Below are 24,916 nucleotides of genomic sequence, written 5' to 3' on the forward strand. Positions count from 1 at the left end.
ACCTCTGACATATGAATATAAAAATCCTAAAAAAAAAAAAAAAAAAAAATCCAGCTATATAAAAAGGGAAAGTCCAAGTGGGATGTATACCAGGAATGTAAGGATGTTTTAATACTCAAAAATCAATCAGTGCAATTAACCACATTAATGGAATAAGGGAGAATAAAATAGGATTACCTTAATATATAGGAAAACATCTGATAAAAGCAATAGCTGTTCGTGATTAAAAAAAAAACAAAAAACAAAACTCTAAGCAAACTAGGAATGGAACTCCCTTAATATAAGTGATGTCTGTATCAGGTGCCTTCAGTGACTATCATATGCTTTCTTTCTGAGGTTGGGAACAAGAGAATAATGTCCAGTATTCAACACTGTACTGGAGGTCCTAGCCAGTGCAATAAGATAAGAAAAATAATTCAAAAGTATAAAGATTGCAAAATCAGAATTCAAATCATCTTTACTAAAAGACGACATGATTGTGTATGTAGAAAACTCCAAATAATCTCTAAACTACTAATAAGTGAATGTAGCAAGATTGTTATAACCAAGGTCAATATATAAAAATCAACTGTTTATATCTATCAAGGGAAAAAAATTGGAAAATGAACTTTTAAAATACCATTTATAAAACCATTTAAGAAATTACAAATACCTTGGAAGTATATCTAATGAAAGATATGTAAGACCTCTACATTGAAAACTAAAACACTAATGAGATAAATGAACAGAAACTTTAAATAAAATTGAAGATATTTAATGGACTCAATATTAAGATGTCAATTCTCCATAAATTGATCTACAAATTCAATGCAATCTGAATTAAAATCCCAGCAAGATTTTGAATATGTGTTTGTTTATAAAAGTTGACAAGCTGATTCTCAAATTGATATAACAATGCAAAGGACCTAGAATAGCTAAGATAATGTTGAAGAATAACAAAGTTAGAAGATTTACACTACCAGATGGACTTATTATAAAGCTACAATAATGATGACAGTATATTATTGGCACACAATAGATAGAGACCAATGGAACAGAAAAAATAGTCCAGAAATAGGCCAACACACATACAGTTGCTTGATTTACATCAAAGATATCACTGCCACTCAATAGGAAAAGGCAGATCTTTTCAACAGTGGGGGTGGAACAATTCAATCTCCCTATAGAGAAAAGAGAATCTTAACCTGTTCCTCTTACCAAACAATTAATTTGAGGTAGGTCACAAACAAATGATATAGGTAAAACAATAAAGCTTCCAAAAGAAAAGAAAATATCCTCAGGACTTGGTAAAGAGTTCTTAAGCAGAACACAAAAAGCACTAAGAAAAAGGAGGATAGATGAGACTATTAAAATTAAGAACACCTCTTCAACCCAAGGCATCATTAAGAAAGTGAACAGGCCAGGCGTGGTGGCTCACACCTGTGATCCCAGCACTTTGGGAGGCCCAGGCAGGCAGATCACGAGGTCAGGAATTCGAGACCAGCCTGGCCAACATGGTGAAACCCCATCTCTACTAAAAATACAAAAAATTAGCCAGGTATGGTGGCACGCTCCTGTAGCCCCAGCTACTCGGGAGGCTGAGGCAGGAGAAGCGCTTGAACCCGGGAGGCTCAGGTTGCAGTGAGCCAAGACCACACCATTGCACTCCAGCCTGGGTGACAGGGTGAGACTCTGTCTCAAAAAAAAAAAAAAGAAAAAGAAGTAGTAAGTGAACAGATAAGCAACAAAATATTTGCAATACAAGTATCTAAGGACTCATATCCAGAATATATGAAGAATTCCTACAAAGTAATAAGAAAAAAAAGACAACTGCTTTAAAAAAAAAAATAGGCAAAGGCCTTGAACAGGCTTTTCACCAAGAAGATAGACAAATGGGCAATAAATATAAAAAAATCTGTATATGCTTCAGGAAAATGTAAAACCACAAGATCCTACCTCCTACCCTTCAGAAAGGCAAAAATTAAAATGACCAAAAATATCAAGTGTGCAGAAAAGAGTTAACACTGCAGGTCTGAGACTGCCATTCTTAGAAAGTCCTGCTTGCAAAGTTGGCCTATGGCTGGTATCTGAGAACCTGGATTTTGAGAAGGTTCCCACCATTCCCAGAACTGATAAAAATGACTCACTATGCCTAAACAGTTTATGCAAATAATATGGTTTATGCTGAACACCTGCTTTCTTTATGGGAGTCTAGATTTTGGTACGGTTAACCTTATGCTTAAGCAAAGGATGTCTACTTGACCAGCCCCTCCTGATAACTCCCACTGCTGTGCCTCTAACAAGCTTCCCAGGGAAGAGAGCATTTCACACATGTGGTCGCAATTTGTTGCAACAGGAATTAAGTGCACTCTGTGTAACTACACTAGGGGAAGCTTTTTGGAAGCTTAAACCTCATTTCTTCCAAACTTCATCCCATGTGCCTTTTCTCTTTGCTGATTTTCCTGTAATAAATTACAGCCACGAGCATGATTACAGGCTAAATCCTATGAGTCTTCCTAGAAAATCACTTAACCTGGGAGTGGTCTTGAGAACACATCAAATGGGGAGGATTCTGTAGAATAACTATACTACTATAAATTGTTGGTGAGAAGGTTAACTAGTTCAACCACTTTGAGAGACTATTTAGATAGATCTACTAAAGCCAAAACATATTTGCACCATATAGCCCAATAACTCTACTCTTAGGAATATATCCAAAAGAAAATGAGTGCCTGTGTCTACCAAAAGAAACAAGAATGTTCACAGCAGCTTTATTCATATTAGCCCAAAGTGAAAACAATCCAAATACACATCACAGGTGAATGGATAAACAAGTTGTGACAAATTCATAGAATAGAATACTACAAAGTAATAACACATGCACAAACACTGAAGCCTGCAACAACGAGGATGACTCTCAAAATCGGTAAATAAAAAGCTCAATGGTATACAATGTATGATTATACAATGAAAGAGTACACAATGTATGATTACATTTATATACAAAAGAGTAAGCAAAGTGTGCCATTTAAAAGGTTCAAAAACTGACAAAAACTAACCTATCGTGATAAAAGTTAAGAGAAAGAGTTGCTGGAGGGGACTACTGGGCTTCACTATCCAATATATCTGGCTATTGAATTTAAATAAATTAAAATTAAAAATCTAATTCCTTAGAAACATTAGCCACATTTCAAGCACTCAATAGTTACATCTGGATAATGGCTATTGTATTGAATGGGAAAGACAGAGAATGTAGAGAATTTCCATCTTCACAGAAAGTTTTATTTATCAGCACTGTTCTAGGATGATGGGAATTTTCTGTATCTTGATCTAGGAAGTAGTTATATACATGTATCAATATGAAAAATCTCACCAAGCAGTATACCAAAGATTTGTGCACTTTCTTTTTTTTTTTTTTTTTTTTGAGACAGGGTCTTGCTCTGTTGCCCAGGCTGGAGTGCAATGGTGCAATCATAGCTCACTGCAACCTCTGCCTCCTGGACCCAAGCCATCCTCCCGCCTGAGCCTCCCAAGTAGCTGGGTCTACAGCCACACACCACCATGCTCGGCTAATTTCTGTATTTTTTGTAGAGATGGGATTTTGTCATGTTCCTCAGGCTGGTCTTGAACTTTCAAGCTTAAGCAATCTGCCCACCTTGGCCTCCCAAAGTGCTGGGATTACAGGCATGAGCTACCATGCCCAGCCAAGATTTGTACACTTTATTGTATTAAGTTATAACTCAATAATTAATACATGAACATGTTTTTAAAATGACTAGCAGAAAACATATACAATATATATAACTGTAGATTTACATCTAAAATATGAAGAATTCATATGAATCAATAAGAACAGAAGAGCAACCTAGAAGAAAAATCATAGGCGATTCACAGGAAAGGATGGCTAAAAAACACATTAAAAGATGCTCAGGTTCATGAAAATTCGGAAAAATACAATCTAAAACACTGAGATACTACTTTTGACCATCATGCTAGCAAAAATTTATATGGTTGGTAACACCAATTGTTCATAAGAAATTAAGGCTGGGCACAGTGGCTCATGCCTATAATCCCAGCACTTTGGGAGGCCAAAACAGAGTACTGCTTGAGGTCAGGAGTTTAGGACCAGCTTGGGCAACATAGCAAGACTCCATCTTTACAAAAATTTTAAAAGTGAAAAAATCAGCCTGGCGTGGTGGTGAGCACTTGTAGTCCCAGCTACTTGGGAGGCTGAGGTCAGAGAATCACTTGAGCCCAGCAAGTCAAGGCTGCAGTGAGCCATGATCATGCCACTGCATTCCAGTCTATGCAACAGAATGAGATCCTGTCTCAAAAAAAAAAAAAAAAAAAAAATCCATAAAACCATGTATTAATATGCACACACATATATGTATTATATATCAATGCAGAGAAACAGGTATAAGAAATATAACCCAAACCAATAAGACTTGTTAGTTACTTCAAGGAATGCGAGTCAAAATTAGTGGACGGTGGCTTTCACTTTTTATTTTTTTGAGACAGGGGCTTGCTATGTTGCCCAGGCTGGAGTACAGTGACACAATCATAGCTCACTGCAGCCTTAACCTCCTGGGCTCAATTGATTCTTCTACCTCAGCCTCCTGCGTAGCTGGGACTACAGGTGTACGCTAACCCACTCAGCTAATTTTTTTTTTTTTTCTTTTTGGTAGAAATAGGGTTTCACCATGTTGCCCAGGCTGGTCTTGAACTCCTGGGCTCAAGCAATCCGACCCCACCTCGGCCTCCCAAAGTGTTGGGATTACAGGCATTGAGCCTCTTTCATTTTTACTAGATTACAATTTTCACAATAAAATGTTTTCAGGCCGGGCGCAGTGGATCATGTCTGTAATCCTAGCACTTTGGGAGGCTGAGGCAGACAGACAGCTTGAGTTCAGGAATTTAAGACCAGCCTGGACAACAGGGCGAAACCCCACCTCTACAAAAACCACAAAAAATTAGCCAGGCATGATGGCATGCACCTGTAGTTCCAGCTACTTGAGAAGCTGTGGTGGGAGGATCGCTTGATCCCAGGAGGTCAAGGCTGCAGTAAGCTATGGTCATGCCACTGCACTCCCACCTGGGTGACGAAGAGAGACTCTGTGTCAAAAAAAAAAAAACAAAACCAAAACGAAACCCTTAAAAACAACTATTGCTGCTGTTGTTGTTGAGTTATTGCTGTTCTACATCCTAATGGCGTATATGACTTCAAACTATATTTTTGAACAGATAAAAGCTAATCATATAATTGAAGGATATTTACTTTTGTTCTCTATACTTTTGGATTTTCTTTTTCTTTTTAAGTCAATAAATTTTTATTCAAGGAATTCCATGTTGTGATTTCTTCCACAATCCACCAAGGTCACTTCAGATCCTCTAAAGAGCTGGAGTCAAAAGATTTATCTTCAAGTTAGCCCTTTTTAATGAAACTGATGCTTATTTTAATCCAGTTGTCCTGTTAGCCCATAATTCTTTTATTTTGGCTTCTGTCATCTCGTTTTAATATGGATATACTGATGAAGACCTCAAAATTCACCAAGAATCTTTGGGATCCAATTCCTTCAACCAATTTACTTTAGGGTCCTTTTTACTGTAGGTGGTAGATCTGCCTGGTTCTCAATTTGACACCCTAAGCGGTCATACTCAAGAATAGTACAGATGTGTGGAATACGCCAATACCTTCAACTACAGACATCACATTCTCAAGATAAAAGCCTTTAAAACAAAAAGCCATCGTATGTATCAAGTCAACATGAAATTGAAATGCAAAATTAATACTGCTGAGGATTTCCTTCATATCCCATGCTGTTTAACTATCTCTTCCACAGTCCTAGAATCAATCTTTTTTTACTAAGAGACAGGGTCTGTCTTTGTTACCCAGGCTGGAGCACAGTGGTGCCATCAAAGCTCAGTGCAGCCTCCAACTCCTGGGCTCAATTCTCTTGCCTCAGACTCCTCTTCCTGAGTAGCTACAACTACAGACACATGCCCTAATACTCTGCTAATTTTTAAATTTTTGTGGAGATGAGGTGTTTGTTACTTTCTTGTACAGGCTGGTCTTCAACTCCTGGCTTCAAGCAATACTCCCACCTCGGTGTGGGGCTTGCAGGCCTGAGCCACTGCCCCTGGCCTGGGACCAACCTTTATGGCTATCAATACTCCCATCAGTTAACTGTCTCAGGTATCATAATATCCCTTCTTATATGTATCAAAACTCATACTGAAGAATGAGTTCTGGGTTGCAAAAGAGGATTTATTTTTTTGCACCTATCCATAAGTCTTTGTCCACAAGTTAAACAAAAACATACCTAAGTGCAGTTGGATTTTCTTTTTTAAACATCTGAGCATTCACTGCTCAGTTTAACAAATAATCTTATATATGTCAAATCACCTTATATATGTTGAGGTGATCTACTTAAACTTCAAAACATTTCTCAATTACAGAAATGGCAAACCTAAAAGCCCCAAAAGTTTATTTAGATTTCTTTAATCTTTAAACACAGACTTTGTCCAATCTTTTAAAGGTCCTTGATTAAATCAAGACCACATTTATCTGTGTCACTGGGAAATCCTTACCTTTAGTTTCTTTAAACACAGTCTATATCTTTATCTTTAAACATAAACTTTTTTTTCCTTTTGAGACAGAGTCTTGCTCTGTTGCCCAGGCTGGAGTGTGGTGGCGCGATCTTGGCTCACTGCAACCTCTCACTGCTGGGTTCAAATGATTCTCCTGCCTCAGCCTCCCCAGTAGCTGGAACTACAGGTGTGCACCACTGCGCCCAGCTAATTTTTGTACTTTTAGTAGAGACAGGGTTTCACCATGTTGGCCAGACTTGTCTTGAACTCCTGACCTCAGGTGATCTGCCCACCTCAGCCTCCCAAAGTGCTGGGATTACAGGCGTAAGCCACCACACCTGGCCTAAACATAGACTTTTTGGATAATTGTCCTTACCCAAAGCACTATCTTCTACTAGGATGAAGTTATATAAACCACAAAATAAATTAAAATGGAAAGAACTAGTGCATCCTACCTGGGTTACTGGAATGTAGAGAGGTTCTCCATTATGCAGCAGTGTAAGTTTCCCATGCTGATAGAGCCGTCCTTCTGGCCTTAAATTTGCCATCTCCTTAGGTCCTCCTTTCTTGCCACTCTCTTGTCCATTTCCTTTAAGTTCTTCAGTATCACTTAGACATTCAAAAAATTCTTCTTCACTGTCACTCCAGGAATCCCAAGATTTTCCTACCTCTCCCTTTTCCTTATCTGTTTCTTTTAGATTATCTGGCACCAACTGGTCTCCTGCTTTTCCAGCATCCCCTGGATATATATTAGTGACATCTGAAGCACTTGTCTTTTTCCCCTCATCACGTGCCTTCTTTCTTTCAATACAACAATTTAACATCTTAAGAAAAGAGAAATAACATTTATAGTTGAATTAGTTACAGAAAAATAAAAATCTACCTACTGCTTGAATATTTAATTTTCACTCTCCACTTCTCAGGACTTTGTGAACTGCAGTGACTACTGAGTATAGGCAACCTACAGCAGCACCATGAGTACAGCACGTAACCCATTATTACATTTAGTATTAGAATAATCTCTGATTAAATCAAGACCACATTTATCTATGTCATTGAGAAATCTTTACCTGTAGTTTCTGATGCAGTAAACAACACCTCAGATCTGGGGGACCACTTGCTAATCTATCAGATAAAGTAAGGAGAAAAGAAGGCTTAGTTTTAGTAAAATTGCTTCAGATATGATTATTTTCTATATACCACAATTTTTAGCTATATTGATAAGAAATCAAAACTAGATTTCCACAGGTAAGGTAAGTGAATTCCAGAGGGGGAGCACATAGAATTAAAAGATGAAAATTTATTTTATGCTCCTCGTTGACAAATTGCCAACAGCAAATATAATAGATACTTCAAAACATAACAGCAAATTAGTGATAGTTTTCAGGCTGACAAAAACTAAAAATGAGAAAAAGCCCCTGAACCCACTCCAGGAAGTACTAGCACACAGTATTTCACACCATACAAAATAAATCAGTTTGTGTATTCAGTACTAAATTCTTACAGTGGATTCTCACTGTAAAAACCAAGATCTCCACCTGTATTTCAATAGGACCTCAGACTGTCTCTAGTTCTAGGTTCCTCTAGACCACTAGATTCCCAGCAATCAGCCAGAGGCACTCCCTCATATTCAGCATGCTTCCGGGTCTGTAAAACGTTCCAGAGTGAACTGTCTAAAACCAAGAGAGAATCCAGCTAAGCAGAGACTGGCAAATGATATAAATGTTTTTGGATCAGTAATCATTTTATATTGCTCAAAATCATGATCCTCCTATCTTAGCATGGGTAGATGAGCACTAAACTATGCAATATCAACCTATGTACTAATGAAAATGTTCTGTTTGATTAAGTAAAATGTCAATTACAAAATACAGGTTTATTACAAAAGACTTTGAAAATGCATAAAAGTATAAAGAACAAAATAAAAATATAATTTCACACTGGGAAAAACTAATAGCATTTCACAGTATTTATAATCTTTTTCCTATACAAATATAGCAACATAATTAAAAGCACTTTGTATATGCATTAGTATATTCTACTTTATTAGAAACAATATGAACATCTGTTATTAAAGATTATTGCAAAAAAAATTGTAATCAATTGGTAATTTTCTATTGTAGAGATACAGTATAATTTATTTAACTATTCTTTTATGTTTGATATTTAGGTTTTGCCTTTTTTTCTATTATATTAATAAATTTGCTGCAGTGAACACCTCTGAACATAAATCACATCTAAGCTTCTTGCCACTTTCTTAGCGCAGATTTCCTAAGAAGGGGGAAAAAATAGGTCAAAAGTCAAATGTCTGCTAACAAACAAAATCCTATCCAAACAACTGAAATTGAAATTATTACCCTGGAATCAGAAAGTTGTTTTCCCATCGGAAACGCATTTCAAGAACAAATTCCTGCCAGAGGTGTGCCACTCCTTTCAACCCTCCATGGTAAAAATTGATCATACAGAGACACAAAGCCAATTTGTATGTTAAACTGTCAGATGGTGCAGACTTGAACTGATTGTAGAGATTCTAAATTTAACAAAATAGAAACAAAGCAAACTTGTTACCAAAATATTTTACACATATAACTGAAAAGTTCATAGGGAGAGAGTTTAATTCTAAAATTAACCTATCCCACCTAAACTACGCATTATCAAATGTCTAATACACTACTGCATAAACTATTCTTAGGAAGTCCCACATTTTCAAGATTTCTACTAAGATTAAAAAAGATAAAGCTATAGTTTAATGAAGCTAAAGTTATAGCTTTCAATTTCTTCTGTGGAATATTTAGGAAGTATTCCAAATTTCGTGTTTTGTTTTAAAAAATCTTTTAATTACAAAAATGAGCACATCTAAAAAAACAAAAATCATAACTCTCTAAACTGAAAATGTAAAAAGCCTTTCCTTTTTTCTCTCACCTCATGAAATCTACTTCTCAACAATAACTACTGTAAAGTTTGATATATATCTACACTTGTCATGTAAATTCTTCAACTTCTTAATTTTTCAAAGACTAGACAAAACAGACCATGAAAATTTTACCTAATTTTACATATTTTACTTCATTAAAGAGTTGTCCATTCACTAACTAGTTTTAAAATATAGAAAAGAATCTGTTGAAAAACACAAATTTAATGACTTCACCAAAACTCTACAATGAGGGAAATCCTACAGCTGTGTAGAGTATATTCATGCTATTTTTTCATTGTTTCCAGAAAAATTCTTGCTACCCAAAAATACGTATCTGTGCTAGTTATCCAAGTGGAAACCATGATCTCCCATCCAAAATTCCCAAGGTGATTTTTGAAACAAAAAGATATTAAGCTACTAAACTAGAAATATATAGAACCTCTAGAAATTCAGTGCATTTAAAACACTTTAATATTGAACTCCAAATCAACTTACATAGTCTTCACTCTCTGATGGAGGATTATTATTATCTGTTGAAGTAGTTCCATCTAATGGTTTCTCAGAAACAGCATCAGGGAATAAGAACTTGAAGGAAAGGGAAAAAAATTGCATTTTAGACCACATTTCCTATTTTGTTGATTTTTATAACTCATATAGACATTATTTAACTTTTTAATGGTTTTGCTGCTCTAATAATAGAAATGTTCCAGTTGTACTGGCCAGTTTGTTCTACACTCTCAAATTTTTTCTATTTTTCTTTGAAAATATACAAAGTTTCAGTGACTAGCCAATTTTAGAAATTAGAATTTTTTTCTTAAAAGTAATCACTTGATTCTGTAAGCTGAACGGTGCAAAAGCAAAATCTCATCACTGTGACTTCATGCTCATCCAAGGCCATTACATTTTTTTAGTGTTACTACTATTTAAAAAACAAAACCACAAAAGACAATTTAAAAACACCCATGTACTCATGAGGATCTGAAGAGTTACATCATCCACAGGCTTTCATATATAGACTATTAAGAGATGATATTCAAGACCCACAACTTTATTTTATGATACCCATGGAAAGTAGGAAGCAGTCTAAACCTGTAATAACCAATGTACCTTTTCCATGTGGTTTCTGTTTATATGTACGTGTACGAGTAGTCAAAAAAAAAATCCAGTGTACATGACAACTGAGCTACCTGATTTGAATAACATTCTTTAACAATACAGTCTTAAGAAGGAGGCTCTCTATAGACATTTATTTACAGTCCTTTTATCACTGTTCCTCTCAATTGTTTTGTGGTACTGCTGATTAGTAATCCCTCTTTCTATGTATACTTTGCCACATATTATAGAACACGTCCAACAGACTTTTAAAAATTAGATTAACTACTATGTGCCAAGTGTCATAAGGCACAATTACCAGCATTATCCTATTCTCACACAACTGTTTGAGCTAAGTATCACTGCCTGCATCTTAGGATGTACAAGCTAAAAAGTTGGCTAGGAGTTTTGTTCAGATAAATGGCAGGGGATAAGATTAACAGTAAGTTCCCAAGTCCAGTTTTCTTTTCAACACTTTTCTTGAAGGTTTTTCCCAAGATTGTCTTAATTTCCAGGAGTATGATTTTAACCACAATTACAGTAAGAATAGCTATCATTTATCAAAGGCCCATATATACCAGGCAATGTCACAGAAGATCCTTTAATCCTCACAACAATCTCGCAAGGTTTTGTTAGCCATATTTTATAGATGAGGAAACTGAAGTGACTTATTCAAAGTCATGCAGTAAGTCATGCAGACATTAAACCACGGTGTGGATGGCCCCCAGGCTGGGGCCATTCCACTCTGCTATACCTAGGAGCCACCTTAGCCCTCTATTCATCTCCCTCTCGTCCTCACTAAAAGCTTTCACTCAACTGTTTTCAAAGCAATCCTTCAAAAATATAATTCTGGGGCCACGCGCAGTGGCTCACGCCTGTAATCCCAGCAGTTTGGGAGGCTGAGGCAGGCGGATTACGAGGTCAGGAGATCGAGACCATCCTGGCAAATACGGTGAAACCCCATCTCTACTAAAAAAAAAAATACAAAAAAATTAGCCAGGCGTGGTGGCACGTGACTGTAGTCCCAGCTAGTAGGGAGGCTGAGGCAGGAGAATTGCTTGAACCCAGGAGGTGGAGGTTGCAGTGAGCCAAGATGCGCCACTGCACTCCAGTCTGGGCAACAGAGCTAGACTTCGTCTCAAAAAAAAAAAAAAAAAAAATTCTAATCATGTTGATCTTCTACTTAAACTGCAAGATAAAAGCCAGTGCTTCGGCATGGCAGGTTACCTGCTACTTCTCCAGCCTCAACCCTGGTCACGGTCTGGGAAGCACCCTACAAAATATCAACCGTTTAACATGCTCTCGAACCTCTGCTGTTCCTCTGCTTCTAAAGCCTTCTTTTCATCAAGATTCAGCTCAAATGTCCCTCTTCATGAAGCCTTCCCTGATTCCCACTGCCCAGACAGAGACAAATGCACCTCTGCTGTGCTCTCACAGGCCCCTTGCCAGATTTCTCACATGCAACATGGTATCGTAACTACTATTTACTTTCCTTCTCACCACTAAACTAGTAGGAATTTTCTGAATGTGGTAACTGTTTTACTCATTGTATATTCCAAGGTCACTGCCTACCACATAGAAGGAACTGACTATATAATGAATAAATGATTCTGCATACAGACCTATAAAGACAGAACATTTAGTTACCAGGAGAATAGTATTGAGGACATCATTATTTAGCGGTGACTCCTCTACACCTCTGTGTTTTCGGATTTTCTTCTTTGCAGTGTGTACCATATTTGAAACTGATAATTTATGAATTGGAACTGATGCCGGCTCTGTCAATTTTGACAAAGCATGAGTTATATCAGCAGTTTCTATAAAAAGAACAGAAATAAATATAAATTATATTGCCAACCTCAGCAGGTGAAAGTGATGAACAAATTGATGATTGTATAGAATATTTTACTCATTTTTACTAGTGTTACATGGTCTTGGAATTATAAAATATTAATATACATGTTCAGCTTTATGTGCAAGCATGAGTGACAACGGTGTCACACAAATTATTTCTCCCCAGGAGACTTCAAAATTTAACCTCTAAAACTCTGCTTTTCAAAATATTTTACATTTTTGGTGAGAAGAACTTATTAAATGCCTTTAATGTCTTAACAAGCACTGGGTACAGCCTGGAAAGGAACTGTAGCTGTCCAGTCCACCAAAGCTTGATTATCCAACTTAATTCAAAATGAGAAAACAGATGAAAAGTTGCTGAAAAAATGTGCCAAGGAAAAAGAGTAAGACATTTGAAAGTAATGTTAAAAAAAAAAAATGTAGGTTACCTTTGCCTTCTTCCTCAAATGCAGATCGTCCAAGAATCTCATCAGTTGACTCCTTTCGACGGCAAATTTTAAAAAATTCAGTGACAAAATCCCCTATGTAGGAAAGAAGTTATTTTTGACACTTAACTGAAAAAAAAAAAATCAGTCCTATAAATTAAAGTACGTCTTTCCACAAAAGCTATTAACTAAGATATGATAGAAAGTAAAACCATTCAGTTTTTCCATTGAAAAAGACAAAAATTAATCCTATATCAAAGGTAGCCTTGTTCTTTTCTTTCTCTCCATGTCCCAGGATATTTAAAAAGCTTTTCCTTAGAATTCCTTCTAGAAGGAAAGAAAAAAAATAACTGTACCTAACAGTACTTACTATATGCCTCAATGAGACACAGTATCCATTTGTCATTAAGTTATATAAGTAACAAGAACTTTATGTATGTAGTAATCTTTCCCCAACTGCTACACTACTAGAATCTAAATCCATTAATAAAATTAAGAAGAAATGCTAAAGACATGTTTCTAGAGGATTAGGAAATCATGTAGGATAAAAATATTTCAGTTTCTGCTACATATTAATGGTATTCTTTCCGTCATTATTACTATTATTATTTTTGAGACAGGGTCTTACTCTGTTGCCCAAGCTGGAGTGCAGTGGCACGATCATGGCTCACTGCAGCCTTGACCTCCCAGGCTCAGGTGATCCTCCCACCTCAGCCTCCTGGGTAGGCTGGGACTACAGGTGTGCATCACCATGCCCAGCTAATTTTTGTATTTTTGTAGAGACGAGGTTTTGCCATGTTGCCAAGGCTGGACTCAAATTCCTGGGCTCAGGCAATCCACCTGCCTCGGCCTCTCAAAGTGCTGGGATTATAGGCATGAGCCATTGCACCCAGCTGTCTGTCATTATTATAAACAGAGGTAAAGCGATTTGAATCTTCTAAAGAGCTACAATGTTTACACAAATAAATGAATGCTTAACAAGTACTATCAGTACTAAGATACATCAAGTACATCTAAATTTTATAATTCACCAACTAATTCTGAATTAACCCATAACTTTTTTGAGGCTTCTTCAGAAAGGTAGGAAAAGTCTATAATCTAGTCATACAAAATATTAAAAGAGGTAGGGTAAGATCATGGAACGTAAAACTAAAATGAGAATACTTTCAATTCTAAGGTCCTCAGCAATTATCATAGAGTCACAAGACGAGGAATAATAATGTTACCAAGAAGCAACTTAGTACGTAAACATAATATGAGTAATTCAACGATTAAACAACAGAAACCATTTACTGTTCATTTACTATAAAAAAGGCACTGTTAAATGTGATATGTACACACACAAACAGGTACATAATCTCATTTGATCCTCCCAATAACCCTATGAAGTAAGTAGTAGTGTACTAGTGTTATCTCTGTTTTATTTATGAGGACTCTGGGGCTTAAAAATATTAAGAAACTTGACCAACCTGGTCAATCTAGGATTTGAACTGAGGTCTGTCCAACTGTAAAACTCTTGACATTGACCCCTATACTGTTGCCCTAAAACCCTAGACAAATTCGCCAGTGGTGGACTTACACCTTATACATCTTTGTATTCACTATTATATAGTTAGCACAAATGGCAGCTACTAATCAGCATTTGACAAATAGCATATGAATGATAAAGAGCCCAAGAAAACAATGCTTTAGAGAAATGCATCACTACTGTTATAATAAATATTTGGTAACTCCATCAGTTAAATGGTAATATATCAAGTGATAGGGAGTTAAGGTAGCATGGATGAACATAAAGAAAAAGAGAAAATATTTTCATGTGTACTAAATATAAGGAGGAAAACGATGACAAGGCACATTGAGGGGATGGGTTCAAAAGACTTCATGAAAGACATACACCTAAAAAAAGAGAAGGGGACGAATCCCAGACATAAGACACAATAATATTATCTGAATAGCAATTAATATTTTTCAAAGTACTTCCATTTATGTTATTTCACTTGATCCCTCAAATAACCTTGTGAGGTGTGTAAGATTATTCACATTTCTTTTCCCGTATCAGAAAATAGGCTGCAGATGGGACAGAAGAGCTCTAAAGCGCACCGTCAAAAACAGTGCTCTTCAGGTCGGGCGTGGTGGCCCACACCTGTAATTCCAGCACCTTGGGAGGCCGAGGAGGGCGGATCATGAGGTCAGGAGATCGAGACTCTCCTGGCTAACATGGTGAAACCCCATCTCTACTAAAAACACAAAAAATTAGCAGGTGTGGTGGCGGACACCTGTAGTGCCAGCTACTCCGGAGGCTGAAGCAGGAGAACGGCGTGAACCCGGGAGGCGGAGCTTACAGTGATCTGAGCTGGCGCCACTGCACTCCAGCCTGGGCAACAGGGTGAGACTCCCTCTCCAAACAAACAAACAAAACAGTGCTCTTCAGATAACACAGGTCTAGAGGGACAACAAAAGGCAAAAAGGACTTCAATAACAGAAATAGAAGATGCAGACTATGCCACAGGAGGAAGGAAAGGGAATAATATAAAAGCATCCAGGAAAAAAAAAAAAGAAAAAGCATCTTAAGGCCGCGTGGTGCCTCATGCCTGTAATCTCAGCACTTTGGGAGGCCGAGGCAGGCGGATCATGAGGTCAGGAGATCAAGACCATCCTGGTTAACATGGTGAAACCCTGTCTCTACTAAAAATACAAGAAATTAGCCAGGCATGGTGGCACACGTCTGTAGTCCCAGCTACTCGGGAGGCTGAGGGAGGAGAATCACTTGAACCCGGGAGGCAGAGGTTGCAGTGAGCCGAGACGCACCACTGCACTCCAGCCTGAGAGTGAGACTCCGTCTCAAAAAATAAAAAATAAAAAAATAAAAAATACATAAAAGCATCAGAAAAATAAAGCTGAGATAATGAGAAAATAATGGAGAATTTGCTGGCACTATTCAAAAAAGGATTCACTGCTATTGGCAATGATTTTTTTCCTACATGGTGTTAACTGAAGAGGTGACAAAGTATAAAGAATGTATGCAGTGTTTCTGATTTGGAAGTTAGGCAGATCAGCGATATTTCAGGAAAGGAGCATAATATACCTTACCTAGCAAACACTGAGGATTCTCAGCTTTTCGAACTCTAACAGACCAATGTGGAGCTTGAATAGGATCCAAATCACTAAAATGTAAACCAATAAACGTAAAATCCTAATTATGACAATCTGCAAGATTCATGAACTTATTAAAATGCAGTCTAATGAAAACATAGAAGGACAAGCAATCCATTTAGCCTCTCTTAAACTTACTCTTATCCAGATACATAGAGCCATTTGGATAAGTTTTTAAAAAATAACATCATGCTGGGCACAGTGGCTCACGCTTGTAATCCCAGCACTTTGGGAGGCCAAGGCGGGTGGATCACGAGGTCAGGAGATCGAGACCACAGTGAAACCCCGACTCTACTAAACATACAAAAAATTAGCCAGGCGTGGTGGTGGGCGCCTGTAGTCCCAGCTACTCGGAGAGGCTGAGGCAGGAGAATGGCGTGAACCCGGGAGGCGGAGCTTGCAGTGAGCCGAGACTGTGCCACTGCACTCCAGCCTGGGCGACAGAGCAAGACTCCGTCTCAAAAAAAAAAAAATAAATAAATAAATAACATCATAAGAAATCAAAGTCCTTAGACAATAAAACACAAAAGGGAACACTAAAATCAAAACAAAATAATAAAAAATGCATATAAAAATTACTAGCAATTTGAGAGTTATTGTACTGAAGTTTTTTAATCTCAATGTACTACTACTCTTAACATACTTACGAATAAACATCATTATCCACAACGATCCCTTCTGTCAGATGAGGCCATGTAGTAGCTAAATGGAGTTCACTAAAAAACATAAAATACACCCAAAAGCTTTAATACTGACTCAGCAATTATATTTAATACTTCTAGAAAACTATACCAAGGAAATAAAAGTATGTTACAGTGGCATTATTTATAATACAATATACTGGAAACAACTTATTTAGCAAATGGTAGCACATCCTTATGAAGTTAATGTTTTGTAAACATTCAACTCATTATACATACTAGCCAAAAAGCATAAATAACCCACCAACTAATGAATGGTAAAACAAAATGTGGCATATCCATACAATGGTATATTTACAGCCATAAAAAGCACAGAAGTACATTAGTTCCCCCTTATCCACAGCTTCACTTTCTGCAGCTTCAGTTACCCTAAATCAACTGCAGTCTGAAAATATTAAGTGAAAAATTCCAGAAAAAAAAATCCATAAATTTAAAATTGCATGTTGTTCTGAGTAGCATGATGAAATCTTGTGCCATCCCACCCCATTAGGTGAATCATCCCTTTGTCTAGTGTATCTACACTGTCTATGCTACCTGCCCTGTTAGTCACTTAGTAACTGTCTTGGTGATCAGAGCGATCACAAGAAAAGTGTGCATAGTACAATGAGATATATTGAGAGAGAAAGATCACATTCATGTAAATTTCATTAAGGTATATTTTTTTTTTTTTTTTTTTTTGAGACGGAGTCTTGCTCTGTCCCCCAGGCTAGAGTGCAGTGGCGCGATCTCGGCTCACTGCAAGCTCCGCCTCCCGGGTTCACGCCATTCTCCTGCCTCAGCCTCCCCAGTAGCTGGGACTACGGTGCCCGCCAACACGCCCGGCTAATTTTTTTGTATTTTTAGTAGAGACGGGGTTTCACCGTGTTAGCCAGGATGGTCTCGATCTCCTGACCTCGTGATCCGCCCGCCTCGGCCTCCCAAAGTGCTGGGATTACAGGCGTGAGCCACCGCGCCCGGCCTTTAAGGTATACTGTTATAGCTGTTCTATGTTATTATTAGTTATTATTGTCAATCTCTTACTATGCCTCATTTATATATATTTATTTATTTATTCTGTATTACTACATCACCTGGAAATCTTACTGTGCCAAATTTATAAATTAAATTTTACTACTTATATGTATGCGTAGGAAAAAACAGTATATTTAGTGTGTGGTACTATCCATGGTTTCAGTCATCCACTGGGAATCTTGCAACATACCAGCTGTGGATAAGGGGGGGACTACTGTACTGATTCATGCCACAACATGGACAAACCTTGTAAACATGCTAATTAAAAGAAGTCAGACACAAAGAAAGCCACATGTTATATGATTCCATTTATACGAAATGTCCAGAATAGGTAAATCCAAAGAGACAGAAAGTATATCAGTGTTTGCCTAGAGCCGGAGGGCTGAGAAGACTAGGGGGAAATGATGGCTAAGAGGTGAAGAATTTCTTTTTAAGGTTATGAAAATGTTCTGGAATTAGATGATTATGATGGTTGCATAGCTCTATAAATGTTAAAAACCATTGCATTGTATACGTTTAAATAGTGAATTTTATGGCAGGTAAATTATATCTTGTTTGAAAAATGTTATCGATCAGGAGTTGGCAAACATTTTCTATAAAGAGCCAGACAGTAAATATTTTAGGCTTTGTGAACCATGTACAGTCTCTATTTTATTTTTTTTCTTTCATAACCTTTAAAAATGTAAACATCATCCTGACTTCACTGGCCAAACAAAAATAGGCTAATGGCCAGATTTGGCAAAGGACACAGTTTGCTGAATTATAGATGAATATTAAATCTCAGAAAGTTTTCATGTAAAATTATAAAATAAAGAAAGCAAGTGTAGGTCTTTCTTTCTTTTTTTGAAATGGGGTCTTGCTCTGTTGCCCAGATTGGAGTGCACTGGCATCAGTGATCTTAGCTCACTGCAACCTCTGCCTGCCGGCTTCAAGTGATTCTTGTGCTTTAACCTGTTGAGTAGCTGGGATTACAGGTGTGCACAACCACACCCAGTTAATTTTTACATTCTTTAGTAGAGATGGGGTTTCGCCACATTGGTCAGGCTGCTCTCGAATGCCTGACCTCAGGAGCTGCCCACCGCAGCCTCCCAAAGTGCTAGGATTATAGGCATGAGCCTGTGCCCGGCCCAGGCGTACGTCTTTCTTTATTTCCAGTACTACATTCATCCCAGCAGGCTATAGCATCATAAAGCACAGTGAAATCAATATTAATATAAATTCAAAGTAAAATATTCCCACAATTCAAATGACAGGTTGAAATTCTCACCTAATAGGATCTTCGCAGGCACCAAATGGTAACTTGCCAAACTCCAAGCCTCCAACTTCTCCTCCTACAAGGGCGTCTATGTCTAAACAAAAGAAATATTTTTCCATTATTTGGGAAAAAATAAAGAAGAATCTAATCTAGTTAAGCCCTTTGGAATATTAAAGCTTTAAAAGTGTCTACAAGAGAACACATATAGCAAGTTAGCAAGTTAGAGCAAGTTACAGCATATGTAGTCTAACAAATATTTGACTTCCCCAGAGAACGTTATAGTAAAAGGGCACACTTATTTCCCATTTATCTAGTATTTCATTCAGGCCATGTATTCTAAATTTTGCCCTTCTGAAATATTCCTTAAATATTACTCAAGAGAATATTATTTCTGTAAATTTCTTTGCATTTTAAAAGAATGTAATTAGTATAACCCAAAAAGAGTATCCAAGTATTTAAAAATCACCAACTACATTAATCAGTTTTGCTATCAGTAATTTCTGAATAGGAAATTAGTACATTTGTCATCATTAATAACATTATATTTTGGTTGACAGTAAATGGAAATATATAAAGATCAGAAAAGAACCTCCTTTCCATTATGAATGGCATACTAGACTGGAAGAGAACTTAGAGGGTAAATCATTCCCTTAGTTCTATCTCTCCTGAGGAAGTAATAAGCATTTCTAAAAGGCATCAAAAGGATTTTTTTCTCTTTGAAATAATACAAACTGTGATATTTAATTATTCACACTACACTAAGATTTCCTGAAATTAAAGCCTACTGAGTTAAGAAAACTTCCCATATTTGCTAAAATCACATCTGATATTTATCTACATCCTAAGTAAATGATTAAAATTAGTCATCAAATATGAATCAATTACTTGATTCAGTAAATTTTCTCAAGTCAATTCCCTTTTTCCAACTAAAGAATGCTTATAATAAGAAAGATCACAATGACTAGCATTGTTACAAGTGAGTTTGTAAAAGCTTCAAAATTACAAGCACATTTTTATAATTAGTAAATTAAAAATTATTACTAAAATATAACTGTACAAAAGTTTTAGCTGAATTAAAAAGGGAGAAGCAACTCATGGAATAAAAAGCACATCGGACTTGGAGTTTGACTAGTGTTTGTATGCAAACTTTATCACTTGGTGACCATATGACTTTAAGCCAGTTACATGGGTTCTTTAAGAAACTTACATCTCTAAGAAAGATAATAATACTTGTCTTGGGCCGGGCACGGAGGCTCAAACCTGTAATTCCAGCACTTTGGGAAGCTGGGGAGGGTGGATCACCTGAGGTCAGGAGTTCGAGACCAGCCTGGCCAACATGGTGAAACTCCATATCTACTAAAAAATACAAAAATTAGCCAGGCGTGGTGGCGCATACTTGCAGTCCCAGAGACTCAGGAGGCTGAGGCTGAGGCAGGAGAATTGCTTGAACCCAGGAGGCAGAGGTTGCAATGAGCCGAGATCATGCCACTGCACCCCAGCCTGGGTGACAGAGCAAGACTCTATCTCAAAAAAACAAAACAAAACAAAACAAAAGATAATAATATAATTATCTCATAGGTAAGTGAAAATTATACAAAATGGGATATAAAATATGAAAAGCACAGTGTCTCATCCATATTATATGTTCAGTCCCTTCCCCCTTATAAAGGAAAATGTTAAGAATTCATATGGCTTTCAATCTACTGAGGGAGAAAGTTAATATTTTTAATCTCCATTTTAAAAACTTGACAATAGAAGATTAACAAAGACCTTATTTGCAATCTTATAATGCTAAGGTTCTAACTCTTGGGCTTCTTCACAGATCATGAGCAGACCATACCACCTTAGGAAATCTTTAAAACTGCTTTATAAGAGAGTAGCCTTGGAAGAAAAAAAAGGAAGATAAGAATGGAAACTTCTAACCAGACGTAGACTATAAATTGTCCAGTGAGTACTGTTATCTGGGAACTAAAATTACCAATACAAACATTTGAGTGTTTCTCCTGATATAAATCTAAAGCTTAGCTTTTATTTCTCTGTTGTACTCTAGATATGGTCCTTTTAGTGTACATTAGAGTTGCAAATTATTTTGTGGTATATAAAACAAAACAGTACTAGTACATATAACTGCCAAAAGCTAAGGATATATTACATTATTCTTTTTTCTTTTTTGAGACAGGGTCTCACTCTGTCACCCAGGCTGGAGTACAGTGGCACAATGTCGGCTCACTGCAACCTCCGCCTCCCAGGTTCAAGGGATTCTCTTGCCTCAGCCTCCAGAGTAGCTGGGATTACAGGCTCCTGCCACTGCACCTGGGTCATTTTTGTATTTTTAGTAGAGACAAGGTTTCACCATGTTGGCCAGGTTGGTCTGGAACTCCTGACCTCAGGTGATCTGCCTGCCTTGGCCTCCCAAAGGGCTAGGATTACAGGTGTGAGTCACCGTGCCCGGCCTGTATTATATTAATTTTTATATCATCTCATGCCTACCAATTATTTTCAATCCTATAAATAGCCAACTACTTGGAATAAAAATAAACAGTAAAGAATATTAGTTTATTTTATTTCTCTTTAGGAGAGGTAGATTAAAAAATGTTTTCAGGCTAGTAAAATGCTTATATTTTATAAGTTTGTATTATATTCCTTATTAGATGTGCTTTAATATAATCAAACATGTGAAAGAAACACCCAGGAATCAAAATATTAATTAGGATCTATGTCCATGAAACTGAGCTTTTCTAGAACTTAGGTAATGTGTTGTTCATATTGCTGTCTTAGCACCGCCTAGTCTCAGGTTAATAATTAATAATTGTTGAATGAATCTGTTTATCAAGGGCAAGCAGGCAAACTGATTTTGATTATATTTCTGTAACATACAAGTTAATTATTATTTTTCCCCTACATATATTTTTCTTCTCTGCTTTCCTTATTTAGCCCCCTTTCTTGAAACACTACTCTCTTCAAAGCTTTTTGCATGAGTGTTCTCAGTTTATAAGGGTGAGCTGAGAACAGCTCTTCTAATAGTGTAAAAACAGACATGTTAATCATTCGCTACATAATAATTTATGGCACATGATGTGCCACAGCAAGCGGTGCCTTATAAATAAGGCTTTCAAAGACAGATTGTCAAATATAGAGTAATACTATCTCTAGAGAACCTACACTTTTTCTTTAAGAGAAAAAAAATAAGGGCAATGAAAGCAACAATATTACATTTAAAATGAATCACAAATATTTCTAATGTAAAACACTTGAAACTCTTAAGTAATTTTAATTTCTGAATGCATCTTCTTTTCCATTTATATTCAGTAAGTTAAATATAATTCTGAATGATCTCACCTGGAGGTTGCTGAGGCCAAAAATACTGCTGCCAATCTTGAAGTACATAGGTAAATCGAATAGCAATACTAACTGGAGGCAATGGAGTTAAAGGACATCCCTAGGAAATACATGCAAAGACAATACCGTGTAAATGCTGATACCCTGTTCATATTAATTCAACATCAAAATTTCAAACTTATGGAATGGATTAATACTACCTTTATGAAACCTGGATTTTCAGATTCCAGTGTTAAACAATAGTGTGCACATTCTAGTTATTAAAAACATGATATTCTAGCCATTCCAAAGGAAAAATAAGTCACCGAAGTCATTAGAGCCAAAGATGCAAAAGTTAGGAAATCCTTTTCACAGAAAATCCTTCTCACAGTCCAAAAGCTCAAGAGGTGGATCAGGGATGAACAAGAGGAAAGATCCCATAGTAAGGAACAGTACTGGCAACTGTGAGACTGAATTTTAAAAAATGGAAAAGTAAACTTTCCAAAGAATCACTGTATTTTTGTCCACATATTTGTGTGTACAGAAGGATTTCCATAATTTCTGCATACTGCTTCCACAAATGTTTTCATTTGATGTAGCTAAAAAAAAAGTTTCAAAAACAAGGCGACAGCTTTAAAATAAAGCTGTTTAAACTGCTATTAGAAAAAGAGATATTACATTCTATTAAGCAAAATGCTCTTTAAAGTATCTTTTACTATTTTAATCATAAAATACCATTTCTTACTATTCACTTTAGACATATTAAATGTGAAAAAAAGGTGATTCATTTTTCAAATAAGTAAAAGTATTATAAAGCATAAGACTTGGTTTGGGGAGAGGATATCTTTTAAGTGAAAATAAATTCAAATTAAAGCCAGCCTTGAATATTTAACCAAAATTTCAGACAAAGAGAAATGAATGATCACTCACACAAAATAGATTAACGAATCAGCTAACAAAAGAAAACTTAGATTTATCTGTCAATTCACTAAAAATCATAAAACTTAATACTATCATTTAAACATCCTATGACCTCAGCTTCCCTTCATAATGCTTAATCTAAACTAATATAAAATAGGACTTAAATATGCATAGGAATCACCTAGGGAACTTGTGAAATGCAGATTCAATACTCTTCTGCATATCTAACCAGTTTCCAGATGCTGCTATTCAGGAGACTATACTTTGAGTAGCAAAGGAATACATGACCTTTACATTTAGCTCAGCAGCAGCATCTATAAATGTCACTAGTTGCTTTAAGAACACAAACTCAATTTGAAGTCACAATGGTAAATAGCTGCTCCCAAAAAACGTAATTCAGTTTTGGGCTCCTGTGCCCAACAGCAAGGTGAGATTTTGGCTGGTCAGTATATCAACTTTTTAGTCATGTCCAGATATCAAATGAGCATTCACCTATAATAAGGAGCAAATGTTCTAGAAGCCATAACAAGGCCACTTTGACACATAACCTCTGATCCAGTCACAGAGATAAATACAAAAACAGATACCCAGAAAAGAAGTAATTATGGCCAGGTGCAGTGGCTCACGCCTGTAATCCCAGCACTTTGGGAGGCCAAGGTGGGTGGATCATGTGAAATCAGGAGTTCAAGACCAGCCTGGCCAACATGGTGAAACCCCATTTCTACTAAAAATACAAAAATTAGCCGGGCGGTAGTGGTGCGTGCCTGTAATCTCAGCTACTTGGGAGGCTGAGGCAAGAGAATCGCTTGATCCCAGGAGGCAGAGGTTGCAGTGAGCCGAGATTGTGCCACTGCACTCCATCCTGGGTGACAGAGTGAAGCCCTGTCTCAAAAAAAATAAGGAAGGAAGGAAGGAAGGAAGGGAGGCAGGGAGGGAGGGAGGGAGGATGGATTAGATGAAAAATGATGGAAATATCTTTGTGGACCCTGGAGGATAAGTGGGGTTCAAGGCACATGCCTTGAGGTGTGGAAGGCGGCACTGACAACCTAGGATGAAACCAAAAGGGCTCAGTCCAGAGTGAGGGCATTGCAAGACTCTCTGCTTAAGCCAGACACTGGGACATGTCACTCCTGCTTGGCACAATGGCTTTCTTGGAAGGTATGGGACTGGAGGTTATTGTGTGAGGGGAAAAAACCCTCACCTGCATGTGGTGAGCAAACAACCCGATTCTAAGACCAGTTATCAAAATCCCCTACATTACTACAGAGCAAGAGACTCCAAACACTATTTCAGACCTAATTCTGAAATATTCTGCAGGTAGGGAGTAACCATAAAACTACAGAATCACTAGAGAGGATGGATGGGAGTGAACATTAAAAATTCAAAATGAAACTCATTCAAAATGTGCCTACAAACTAAATTTCCCAAAACATAAAAGTAGTTCTAAAAGAGACAAATATCCAAATCAACAGTCATAATATAATACCATAAAATGTAAAGAACATCTCAAGAACTAAGAATGTCTAAGCTGAAAAAGAAAGATGAAGCTATCAGAGTTTTCAATTTAGAGGATTATGGCAGAAGAGGATTAAACTTAAGAACCTAAACCAGCTCTTAAGTTCAATTCTCTCAAATCAATTTTGAGAGATGTTTCTTAACAGAAAAGTAAGTTTTAGCTTTGTCAGATGATGAGATAAACTGA

General features: G+C 36.9%; 1 protein-coding gene and 1 non-coding gene across 3 annotated transcripts in view; both read right to left on the bottom strand.

The window, feature by feature from the left end:
- The window catches only part of RAB3GAP1 (RAB3 GTPase activating protein catalytic subunit 1), a 120,381-nt gene that overhangs the window by 27,287 nt on the left and 68,178 nt on the right, over nucleotides 1-24,916 (bottom strand). For both annotated transcript variants that reach the window (XM_030800922.1, XM_030800921.1), the window contains exons 8-17: nucleotides 22,315-22,414; nucleotides 18,988-19,069; nucleotides 16,656-16,724; nucleotides 15,946-16,019; nucleotides 12,859-12,951; nucleotides 12,224-12,393; nucleotides 9,980-10,069; nucleotides 8,928-9,100; nucleotides 7,641-7,695; nucleotides 7,026-7,394 (exon numbers count right to left, since the gene is read on the bottom strand). In XM_030800922.1, coding sequence (XP_030656782.1) covers nucleotides 7,026-7,394; nucleotides 7,641-7,695; nucleotides 8,928-9,100; nucleotides 9,980-10,069; nucleotides 12,224-12,393; nucleotides 12,859-12,951; nucleotides 15,946-16,019; nucleotides 16,656-16,724; nucleotides 18,988-19,069; nucleotides 22,315-22,414 — 1,275 coding nt within the window. The remainder of the gene's footprint in view (nucleotides 1-7,025; nucleotides 7,395-7,640; nucleotides 7,696-8,927; nucleotides 9,101-9,979; nucleotides 10,070-12,223; nucleotides 12,394-12,858; nucleotides 12,952-15,945; nucleotides 16,020-16,655; nucleotides 16,725-18,987; nucleotides 19,070-22,314; nucleotides 22,415-24,916) is intronic.
- On the bottom strand, nucleotides 6,183-6,311 carry LOC115831956. The gene has a single exon (XR_004027441.1). It is a non-coding gene; the product is annotated as a small nucleolar RNA SNORA40 (small nucleolar RNA).

This window comes from Nomascus leucogenys, chromosome 20 (assembly GCF_006542625.1).
Source record: "Nomascus leucogenys isolate Asia chromosome 20, Asia_NLE_v1, whole genome shotgun sequence".
NCBI classification, from domain to species: Eukaryota; Metazoa; Chordata; class Mammalia; order Primates; family Hylobatidae; genus Nomascus; species Nomascus leucogenys.